This window comes from Perna viridis, chromosome 5, assembly GCF_037379345.1.
Source record: "Perna viridis isolate PV_CMFRI_1.1 ecotype Kerala chromosome 5, ASM3737934v1, whole genome shotgun sequence".
NCBI classification, from domain to species: Eukaryota; Metazoa; Mollusca; class Bivalvia; order Mytilida; family Mytilidae; genus Perna; species Perna viridis.
In genome coordinates, this window is record NC_142449.1 from 19,528,877 (window position 1) to 19,541,456 (window position 12,580).

At 31.4% G+C, this 12,580-nt stretch overlaps 1 protein-coding gene across 1 annotated transcript; it reads left to right on the forward strand.

Moving 5' to 3' along the window:
* The first annotated feature begins 1,825 nt into the window (after positions 1-1,825).
* LOC148616417 (acyl-coenzyme A thioesterase 8-like) lies at positions 1,826-10,150 on the forward strand. The gene is made up of 7 exons (XM_088583441.1): positions 1,826-1,964; positions 4,176-4,321; positions 5,355-5,580; positions 6,310-6,473; positions 7,079-7,273; positions 7,588-7,721; positions 8,627-10,150. The coding sequence occupies exons 1-6, from the start codon at positions 1,876-1,878 to the stop codon at positions 7,683-7,685; spliced, it is 918 nt and encodes a 305-aa protein (XP_088439567.1). The 5' UTR covers positions 1,826-1,875; the 3' UTR covers positions 7,686-7,721; positions 8,627-10,150.
* Positions 10,151-12,580: the final 2,430 nt, after the last annotated feature.

Here is a 12,580-nt window from a genome sequence, read left to right on the forward strand (position 1 = left end):
TGTAAGTTGTCTGTCCAGATTAGTTTAGTCTAAGAGTAATCAAGGGAACCAAGATTCTAGCGGAAATCAATAGAATGTAATCCAGGGACAAAGACCAGACATGGAAAACAGACACAGACAACAAAGAACATAAAATAACCAAAATAATACATACAAAGTAAAAAAAGTTAATGAGCAACTAGAACTCCACTAAAAACTAGGAGCATGCTGTCAAGACAACTTACAATGAACTGGTTTTAAACGACTGTCCATGAAGAAACCAGGCAGACACAATTGTATTGCTGACAGAGAGAAAATTTAATTCCACAATTTGTGTTGTTCCAATGTAATGGTTAAGTCATTATGATGTTGGGAAGAATATGTATTTTTTCTGTATCAAATGTGGATGACTTGGAATATATATTCAAAGTTCTTCACATATCAAATAAATAATGACCATATCAAAGAGTTATGTCTCTTTATTTTACAGTTTCTAATGCTAATTTATTTCATTTTTTATTTCAGTACATTCATTTTTTTTTTAGAATATATGAATTTGTGATTTCTACATGGATAAAACAAATTAGAATTCAAATTTGACACTGCCTGGTCTTTCATTGATTTGATGCCTAAATACAGATTTGAAACATTTATTGAACATACTTGACTATGTCTCAGTCATGCCAGAATCACAAAGAGAATGTCTTGAACAAATTATTTAATGTTACACCTGTAAATTATGATTTTCTAATTTAAATTGAGTTTTATAGCTGTTGAATTGAGCGGCAAATGCAGAAATGATACAAATGAGGATGATGTAAAAAAAATTTAGAAAGATAGGTATTCATAGCATATATTAAACATATACATAGTAATAATTTCAACAATGAACTACAGAAGAGAAAGTCCATTTGATACTGCACAAGTCTGGTCTCATCATCAGTTCATCTGTCTGGCTTTCAATATATTAATACAGATTGGTAGGTTCTTGCAACATTTCCAATTGATGACTTGGGATCTTTTACGTGCATGAGTGTTGATAATTCAGTCTCTTGCTTGATTGTTGGTAATTCAATCTTTGACATGAAAATGAGTATATCAGTCTAACATGAGTTTTGGTAATTCAGTCTTTTACACTGGTGCAGTAGAATGAATGAGAAATGAGAAAAAAAAATGAATTTCTCTCATGAGTGTAAGAAATCTCAAGAGTTCAATCTACTCTTTTTGCCCGGGAGAATACCTTTATCATTTTCTATAACTGTCATTGTGACATTATATCGCAGTCACAAACCACCTATGGTGTCACTTATGCCCTTATTTTGATAGAATTATACAGAGAAATTCAAGAGCATGTGACCTTGTCTGACATAGGTTACACTTTGCCAATTATCTCCCCTGGTAAGAGGGATTTTAAAATAAATGTTTGTAATTTTATCTAACATATTTTACACAATTCAAAACACAATTTTCTCACTGAAATAACGCTCATCCGTATGATTTTGCAACATAAAAGATTCTCTGCAAGTTTACTTCAACTATAACTTCAGGAAAATATTGCCCGCTGTATACTAGACGTTTTATTATAATCATTACTTTTAATTGAACAATCATATTTTCACTAAAGCAACATTTTTTATACGTATATTTAACCTAAAATATTTTACAAGCATATTTTTTCTTATTTATTTTCATTCATTTATCTCTCTCCTAATAAAGGTTTATCACAATGATTTTTTTTTGTTTAATTTGTTTTGAAATAGCATTTTTTTAAACAGAATATAAACACTTTTACTCACAACTATATTATCAAACATGAACTTAACCTATATTTCGTTGCTCCCAATTGGGTACCTCAAAAATATATTGAGTAATCTCCCTTACATTGCACTTTTTGAGATGGCTGGACATCAAGTAGCCGAAGACTTAGAAACAGACCTTATTAGAGCTTATTTGAATCTCGAAACTATAGATGCGAACATTTTCAGGTAATGATTTTATTTGTTTATTGTGTATGTTAAAGTCAATTAGTAGCTTCATCTAATTTTCTTATTTTTTTGGAAATAAATTATTGAAGAAATTTACATCATGAACGTTCTAGATTTTGAACCCAAGCTGTTGTGTACGTTCTTCAATTATTTACAAAAAATATATATATAATTGACAAATCCTTAGCATCATATTCATGGTACTAATGAAAATCCTTAACTGCTCTTCAAGTCTTTTTGGGAACATACTACAAGACAATATATAATACAAGTACTGGGAAAAGGATTAACTTATTATTTAAAACATATTTACATCATACATTTAACGTTCTAGATTTTGACCTCGTGGATAAATATTTTATTTTTTTTAAATGATTAATGACTTTGCCATGTCATGCCATTTTGTTGATTAATTTTACTTGAGTATCTTTCTACCCCCGTATAGCTACTATCCATTACAGTCTGTATATACAGTGGATTAAATAGGGGCTTGTTTTAGTCAGACAATGCTTTTCTGTCAGCTATATAGTACAATGACAAAAGGACATAATTTTACATTGATTGGTATATTTATTCAATTAACAATGTTTTTACAGTAATTAATTATCACATTTTTCTTAAACAGTATTAATGATTTTCTCATAAACAATAATAATGAAGCCTAAATACTTTCAATTGATAAAATGATCTTTTTGATAAAGTCTTCAGATGTTCCTGTTGGGTCAAAGTTGTAGTACAACTATATATTTCTTACAGTTGGGCTTATAGAACAAGGTTATATTGCTACAAAATTAAAGTCATCACTACAGAAGTTTTATGGTCGTCATCATGAACTTGTGGATCATACAGTGAATCCATTTGCACTATGAGAACTGATTTGTTCAATGCGTCATAGTTTTTCTTTCCTCTTTTGTCTACCCTTGATTTGACTTTTATGGAGCAACCAGGTGTTTTTAGAAAAGCAGAGGAGGCTTATTCTACCGGTGCACCTGGTACATGCTCCCAGTTTTTAGTTGATCCCAATTGCTCATTTACTTTTGTTACCTTACATTTATTATTTTGGTTATTTTATATTCCTTCTTGTGTGTATCTGTTTTCAATATCTGGTCTTTGTTCCTGGATTACATTCAATTCAGAACCTTGGTTATGCTCTCCTTATTAGAGTTATTGTCCATGAAAGGCAAACAATTCAATCAGGTGAACAATGGAAGCTCTTAGGGGCCTCTATATATAATGGTTTAAATATGTAACTGTAATCTCTTTTGGGATTTGGCGCTGGAGATATTTTTTGTTTTCAATACAAAAAATATCTCCAGTGCAGAATCCCAAAAGGGATTAATGTAACTGGACATCACTTGGCGTCCATTGTTGTGGACAAATTTTTAAAAATCTTCTCCTCTGAAACTACTGGACTGACAGGTTTAAAACTTGGCATGATTGTTTTTGACAGTTTTTTTGTCGTTTTTTTTTTCACACGTACAACTTTGAAAATCTTCTTCTCTAAAACCATTTAAGATCATTGAATGAAAATAAGCATAATAGATCTTTAGTGTATTGTGCTCAAAATGATTAGTGTGATTTTCAATCCGTGAATAGATATGGCTGCCTTTACTAAAAATGAAACTTAGGGGTCATGAGACAGGTTTTTGAAAAAAATTCAAAAATTGTTGCCTTTAGCAAAAATCTGGTTCAGGTCATGAAAATGCTATGAAAAGCATTTCCTGCATTTGACAATTTAGTTGATTTTAACTTAGCCTGTCTCATTCCTCAAGTTTTTCAAATAAGCAAATGTTTAACGAGGTGAGTGATTCAGGCTCTCTTCAGCCTCTAGATAAATAAGAAAGAGGTGTGGTGCACAGTCTAAGTAAATTTGTACTATATAGTACATATAATCACTTCTGTGATACTGAATGTATTATTCTAAGACAATCAAAAGGTCACCATGATACTGATCACTTAATTTAATACAATCAGTCTTTGCTATTGTATGTGTTTTTAAAATCATGAAATGGTTTTAACATTCCAGAAAATTATTGGTTTAAATCAACCTTTTTTTTTCATAAATAAGAAAAGCCATAAATATTTTCTAGAGTTACATTCTACAACCAACATTTTCCACCCCACCCCCCATTAGAATGTTTTAATGTGAGGCTTTTAAAGTCAGTATATTGCTACAAGTATGTTAAATACAGTATGTTGTTTCCTTTACAGAGCCTCCCCTGTAAACCTTTGGCATCCTCCAGCCGGTAGATTTGTTTATGGTGGACAAGTTATTGGTCAGTCTTTAATAGCTGCTTGTAAGACTGTCAGAGAAGAACAACATATACATAGTTTACACTGTTATTTTTTACGAGGGGGTTAGTATTACAGTATAGATCAAATATTTTATCATGATTTTCATGGATGAAATTGAATTGTCTCACAAAGCAGGGCTTGCTATCTGTACAAAATTTACCTACAATGAAGCTCAATTAATACATGTACAACACACATACATAATACTACATACTACATTGAAGAAAATATATGGGGAAATGTTCCTGAGACAAGAAACGTGGGAGTAAAACTAGAAAAACTGTGAGTAGTACTCACCGACTTGATCTGCCACTCCCCCATTTGATGACATGCACCTTTTGACCTTCATATTGATTTGGATCAATATCTAAAATTAGGGAACATGTAATAAAGATTCTGTGAAAGTTTCATTCGACTCCATTCAGTGGTGTAGGAGGGGTAAGAGATAAGAGATGCATACCCCCATGTCCACATATTCAGAAATGAAAAAGTCCATGTTTTGCTGTGTGAAACACCCAAATTGATTTGGATCACAATCTAAAATAGAATGTGCACAATGGGAACTTACTTGCAAAATACCCTGTCATGCATGCTCTTAAAAAAAGTTTTTAATTCCTTCCCTTAAAATTGCTACCGGTATGTTGTTGTTAGCTTGTAATCACTTCAGAAAAATAAGTTATTTTAAGAATAGCAAAACACCTTGTGGGACAGATACACAAATCATTATTTCTAAGTCACCTGTTCACTTATGTGATTACTCACCATATATATTCCAAGTACCACAGTATCATTGACCAATCATATGTTTACTTGCGAGAGAAAGAATATGAAGCATGTTTGTTGTTGTTTAGTTGAAATTTTACACGGGGTGCTACTTCCAAAAAAATGGAAAGCAGAGGATGAATACTGGTAACTTAGTGATCCTTTTAACCTTTTAATAAAGAAAAGAAATAGGGAATGAAAAAAACTGGAAATATATCGTCCATTGATTAAATTGCCATTACTGCAGAAATCCAGCCTTGATGAAAAGTTTCAGTAAAAAAAGAGCAGATTTAACAACATCAGAAGCATAGAAAATTTTGAAAATTATTTCAGGAAATGCAAAAAAGCCAATTTTGTACCATGTGGACAGAACAAGAGATGGATCTACTTACAGTTCCAGGGCAATTAAAGCAACACAAGAGAGTATCCCTATCTTCACCATGCAAGCATCATTTAAGTTAGATGAGACCGATCCTTTTGCTCATCAGTATAAGATGCCAGTTGTCCCTGGACCAGAGGAGCTGATAGAACACTATGATTTCCTGCAATCTCAACTTGAGTTAGTCAACTTTTGTATAGTATAAAATACTGACTGATGGGTTAAGTTCACTAATTGATAAAATAATTGAGGTTAGAGCAAACTGATGAATGATATCACATTTCAAGTTTGCTGTTTAGAGTTACCGGTAAATGATAATATTATCATTCTTTGTGATGCAAACAGCTTTTAAAGAGCTTAGCAAAACTGTATATCCTCTCTCACAAATGTTTGAGCATGCTGTTTTCTTTTTATTTGTACAAATATTCAATTTTTGTCAATGGGAGAGTGTGCAAAAACCTGGTACAAAAACTTGTACCCTGTATGAACCCTTGAATAATAATATGATTATTCAAATGTTCATACTGGTCACTAACTACTGATATAGTGCCCAGCTTGCCTTTGTAGACAGATCTTCACATTCTCTGGTAAGAGAAGTATGTCTTAATTATGAATAAAACCGGCAGTTATTGCTTTAAAAGAATAAGTAAACTCAATGAGTGGCTGGTATGTTGGAATCACTTTGTCTGTCAGTCTGTCCAGTTTTGTTGCAATTTTCTTGGCTCCCAAAGGGTAGAAAGATTTCAAATTTAGTATCTGACTTTAAAGATGGGGCAAACGTTGTAAGTGATTTTGGTTGCTCTCCTTTTTCAACTTCCTTTACGAGTGGGGGAGGTATATCTAGCACCGCAACATGTAGAACTATGTTATTTGATGTATTTGTTTCAACAAAACTATATTTATAACCAGGAATGATGAGGACGCATTACTTCCTGAACGAAAAGAGTATATTAAGTTGGTCTTAGAACAGAAACTTCATGTGGAAAGAAGACCAGTAGATCCATATCTGTATCATGGAATGAAACAAGGGGAGCCTAAGAGATGTCTGTGGGTCAGAGCCAAAGGTCATATTGGTAAGATGTACATTTGAGTGATATAATACAAACTCAAATGAAGTAAAAAGTCTAAAAAATTTCCCAATGATATTGTCTCATGAATTTCAGGAAGGAACTGAACAATATTGTCTCTGTTTTATATTACAATTTGTCTCAATGGTGAACTAGTGCTGGTCATTTACATGGATGTACCAGAATATAATGAGACAATTTGTTATTCAAGACTAATTATTTTCTGTGTTAGAAATTTAAGCAAATATTTGGCAATCTACTGTGACATTTATCTCTCCTGGCTACTGCTAGCAAGTTATATAGTTAACTACAGGAAGTTGGTCTTCCCTTGATTGAATGACAATTACCTGATAAAATGTCTTATGTAGTTAATGGAATTTAAACTTTCTATATCATTTTATAAATGTTTTAAACTAAATTTAATAGAAATTAAATTGAAAAAATCTTGTCAATTTTCCAGTTAATTACTTAAGGAAGTTCTTCATGTGATTGTCATATATCATGAGGAGACCAACTCCTTTGTTAACTATATACTCTCTGTAACATACACTCTGTGTTTGGTACTTAAACTGAAGGAGAGATAATCTAATAGTATGCATTTTGTTGATTAGGTTCCAATTTAAAATTACACCAGTGTGCTGCAGCATTTATGAGTGATATGTTATTACTTGGAGTTACTGTACAACCTGCAGTTCCAGGATCATTTAAAGTAGGATATATGGCTTCATTGGATCATAGCATGTGGTTCCATAATCCATTTGAAGCTAATGAATGGATGTTATATGAAATAGAAAGTCCACAATGTGGTAAGTTGGTGAAATTAAGCTAAATATTTCATGTCAAACTGTTGTTGCAGAATTTATTTATGCATGTGCTTATTGCTTTTACTCAAATGAACTCTCCTACAATACAATTTTAGATATTATTGTGAGACAGTTATAATTTTTTTAACAGTTTTATCTAATAAGGATAAACTTATCTGGAAAACTACAAAAGGAAGACAACTACTAAAATCAGAGATGTCTATATAGTTTTATAGAGAGTTTGTTGTATTAGTAACAAAATTTTACATAATGCACAAACTGTATTGGAGTTGCTGATTTACAATTTATAATTTCAGGTTCAGGAAAAGCATTATGTACAGGAAGAATGTGGAGACAAGATGGAACATTAGCTGTTTCCCTGGCTCAGGAGGGTGTAGTCAGATCTGCATTGTGATTGTTGGAAGACATAGAATTTGTAAAATGTGACATTGTAGGTTGTTTGTCATACATTGTACATGTAAATCATACTTGTTGCATTTAACAGAAAGATAGAACTTGGTTTGTATAAAGTATTAGTTCTATGTAGGGTGTGTAAGTCTCGTCATGTGACTCTGTGTTTAGGTGAGAATGGGTCTTTGTCTAGTATTTAAATGCATGGAGATTCGTCATTAACATAACATTGAGTTCGGTAAAAGCAAAACAGCCTTTTGTGTAAAAATACCGATAAAAAAATGACAAATATATTGTTCTATATGATAAAAATGATAAGAAAAACATAAAATAGAAGGTTTTGCATTGCAATGCAACATTTCAGGATCCCGGAAGTAAACAATGAAATGCAAATAGGTCTTTCGATTTCAATACATTCTACATCAGAACTATGACACCAGAACAAAACATATAAAACCTATTGATAAAGAATATGCTGCAACTTTCTGATCTTATCAGTATCTTTATTCACAATTCCATCCCCTACAAGCTAAATAAAATGTGTATTCAAAGTGACATGATCATCACCTGAGTATAAGTCTACTCCTTTATAATCAATAAGAACTATTTTCTATACAATGATACTTTCATATTTGATTAATACAACAATTGTATAGTCACTTGTTTAAGTTATGTAAGTGTATGGTGTAAGACAAGTTTCAATATACAATGCACTGGTTGTATGTTAATAAGTTCTCAAAGGGAGCTAACTGGTACAGATATAAAACAAAATATGGGACAATGAAAAATGAAGATAAGAATAGGCCCAAAACTTTTTGTGAGCAAGTGACAAGGGGCACATACACTTAGGGCATGGCTGTTTTTTACCAAATTTTTTTTTCTCAAGAACCAATGTTTCTGTCTGTCTAGTAAATTTGATTTAAAATTTGTAATTCTGCTTTTTAGGATCCCAGAGGTAAACAATGAAATGCAGATCGGTTTTGATTTCAATACATTCTACAGGAAGGAAAATGAAACTAGAACAAGACTTACAAACCCTATTAATAAAGAATGTGCTGCAACTTTCTGATCCTATCAGTTTCTTCATTTACAACTCTATCACCTACAAGCTAAATGAAATGTGTATTCAAGATGACCTTATCATAACCTGAGTATAGGGCTAATCCTGTGTAATCAGTAAGAACTATTTCCTTAAATGATACTTTCATATTTGATTTATACAACAATTGTCTAGTCACTTATAAGTTATGTAAGTGTATGGTGTAAGACAAGTTTCAATATACAATGCACTGGTTGTATGTTAATAAGTTCTCAAAGGGAGCTAACTGGTACAGATATAAAAAAAAAGTGACAATTAAAAATAAAATTAAGAATCTTAATTACTATGGGCCCAAAACATTTTGAGATAGTGACAAGGGGCACATGTACTTGGGACACAGATGGTTTTGATCACACTATTGTTCCTCTATTTCTGTCTGTCCGGTTAATTTGATTGTACCAGTTTCTGCGTCCATTCATTGAAAATATCACAAAGAAATGCATAATATCATAATCTTAAAAAAAATGATTTGGGTATAAACTAAAGTTCTTGAGAAAAAAGGGGCAGGTCGAAACCATTTGTGTCCCAAGTGTCTTTGGTTTCTTCAAAGATATTGATGTTATAGGGAAAATGAAAAATCAGACCAAGGTTGGATATTACCAAGTAGCTCTGAGACTAATGTAGGGTATAAACTATGTTTCTTCAGAAGTACTTAAGGTTTCACATGTCTCTTATTATATTTTATGTATAAAATTTTGATTTGTTCATTAACAGTATATAAACATTGCTACTCTTTTGAATGTTATATATGGAATGTAACTAATATCTGAAAGCATTATCTTGTACAATAAACTTTGGTTAGATTTACACAGAATAAACTGTGAAGCAGTGTATGTTAAAAGTAAATCAAGTTCTTTATACATGTACAAGATAATATATACTCAGATATTAGTTACATTCCTTAAAATTTAATATTTTGGCAAAAACTATGATAAATTCATATTAATTTATTCCAATACCAAAGTCTTTGTTTCAGACAGGATTATGTACCGTAGTACCATTAAAAGGGGCTTGATTTAAAGTTCATGACCTTGTTTTATTGATCAGTTGATAGGAAAAACTTTGTATCCAAGATAAAATAATAAAAAAAAACATCGGCATCTTTTCTAACCCTAAAAATGACAATATTAAATTAATTTGGAGAGAAAGTGTTTTTCAGTATTTTTTTAAGTTAAATAAAGCATTGCTATCATAGCAATAGTGTATGAGTGAGTTTGGTTTTTGAATGAAGAATGGCAGTTAATGAAATTTTGAATGTATTTATAATGTTTAATGGTTTTATTTATAAATAATGAAATTGATTTTAATTGTGTTGTCGATAAATTATTGTTAAGTTTATATTTTGAATAAAGAAAGTACAATTTGTACAATTAGTTCTATAGTTATTGTGACCTAAATCATGTACATAGGTAAACTTTTTATATTAATCAATGGCTTCTGACTTTTACTAGAACCTGTGTAAATATAATTTATTGAAATTTTAAGTTTAAAGTATTTCTGTGATGTGGACTGTTAGTACCATTTGAATGTCATGGTTTTTTTTTAATTTTTAAAAAGGACATGTGAAATGCAAAGGAGTAGTTGGGGGAAGTACAAATACTGTGAAGAAGCTTGAAAAAGTAATGAACATTGTTTATTACTTGAAATTATTATCTCCCTTTGCTAGTATCCAACAATAATTACATACATATGCTGTCCTGTTATCATACCAAGTTTTCACAAAACCTATTGTCTGGTTTAGATACCTCATCATTCTACATGTTGACATTTTCATTGTAATTTATTTAGTGGATTAGGTAATTCTGTGTGGGATTACAGATGAGGAAGATTTGCCCTTTTATGATACACATGTAGATGGACACACATATATACCTCAAAACTTTGTTCACTAGGGGTTTAAATACTATTTTACACAAACCTATCTTTTGATTGTTTCTAGACATATTCCAAAGGACAACTGTACTACATTATGGATTTAGAAAAGCTCATGTCTAGCAAGACCACATTTAACTTAGTACTCAACTATTCTTCTGATATTTCATCACCTTTGTGGTATGGTAGTAGCTCACCTGCCAAAATAAATTTGCAAGTTCCTGGGCTGCAAAGACTTTAAAATGGTTACAGCTACTTCTCTACAGAATATAAAGGATTCAGGATATACCCTGAAATCTGATTGCTTGGAGAAAAAAAAATGTCTGATTATGGTGTTATGCCTCTAGTTGTTGCTTCCTGTAAAATGATGGCTAAATATAACACAAGCATGACTAATGACCACTATAGAACCAAAGCAGGGTCAGGAAGTTGATCAAATAATACTTACAAATGATTCATCATTCAGTCATACAATCATTTGGGTTTTCAAGCAAGATAATGTTCAAAAATGAATTATTAAGGGGGTTAGTCGTGCCATCATAACTAAGGAGGTACCAGTAGGTAAATTCATGGTGTCTTGGTTATTTAGCTAAGCCATTGGCCATGACCACATGACCACCCAATTTGGAGGGGTGAGTGGTGATATATAAAGCCAATTTCCCCATATTTTCTAATATTCAAACTGGTCCATGAGTCGTTAAATACCCAGTTGTTAGTATTGCCAGTACTTCTACATGTATTACCTGGTCAAGACTGATTGTGACTGACAAATTTATAGACAACTAAAACATGAGATTTTAATTTTATTAGATAAAAAATTAAAATGCAATCACTGTGACCACTTTGTCAGATTTTAACCCATGATAGTGGAAAGAAATTGCACAGAAAAGTGGTGGTTAAAGGCAGATCATACCTATTTTATAGAGCATTCTTTCCAGCCATCTTGCAAAATCATACATACATATATATATATATATAATTAACTAGAAGCAATTGAAGTGATGTGTAAAAATAATACTATTTTAACAGAATTTTCTACGTAAAATTATAGATAGATTGTTGAATGGCATAAATTCCCTACAAAATCCATAAAAATGCTGTTGAAAATTGTCTTAGGGGTCAATTATCTCGTAATCATGTTCTGTTTTTTACATTAAAGTTCCTAGGTATATTCATTAAATGTCATCTTTGAGAAAACCCAGAAAAATCTCTATACTAAAATAAAAATAGGTATGATCTACCATAAACTGGAGAATTTCGTGATATGGTTGAACAGGTGTAGATACTATGACTAAGGAGAATAAAATGTAATTATCAGCTAAATTGTGTATGTTTAAACTTAAGGGTGCAAATATATTAAAATAAATAATAATAAGAATAATTGCACAGTTCTGAATAAACAATGAACTATATTTTGATGGAGTCCCAATTCAAAATAATAGGAAATATTCAGCCTTGTGCAAGATGTTCTAATGCTAGCATTAGTTTCCTTATGTGTACATAGTTAAATGAAGAATAAATAGTCTGATTAAAGGAAATATTTTGATTTGAAGCTACAAAGGCACAAAATCCACAACAGGTTTTTAAATCTAAAAAAGAGAGTTAACTACAGCAAAAAAGTGGTCTCGACCTGTTTAGAATTACAATTTGAACATACCACAAGATTAACTTTTCACAATACAAATTGTTAACAAAATAGCTCTATGTCCTCTGTGGCTTGTGAAATGTCATGTCATCCCATCACTGTAACAAAATATGAAAGGAAGATATACAGGTACTGTTGCCAAGTGATTTTAAATACTGATCCAGAAGATGTTGTGGACAGACAGTTTGATACTATTTCCGTAACTATCTGAAACTTTGTAGTGGGAAAAACAACATTGTTGCATTGAAAAAAAAATACAACTAAAAATTTGCATGAAAGAATT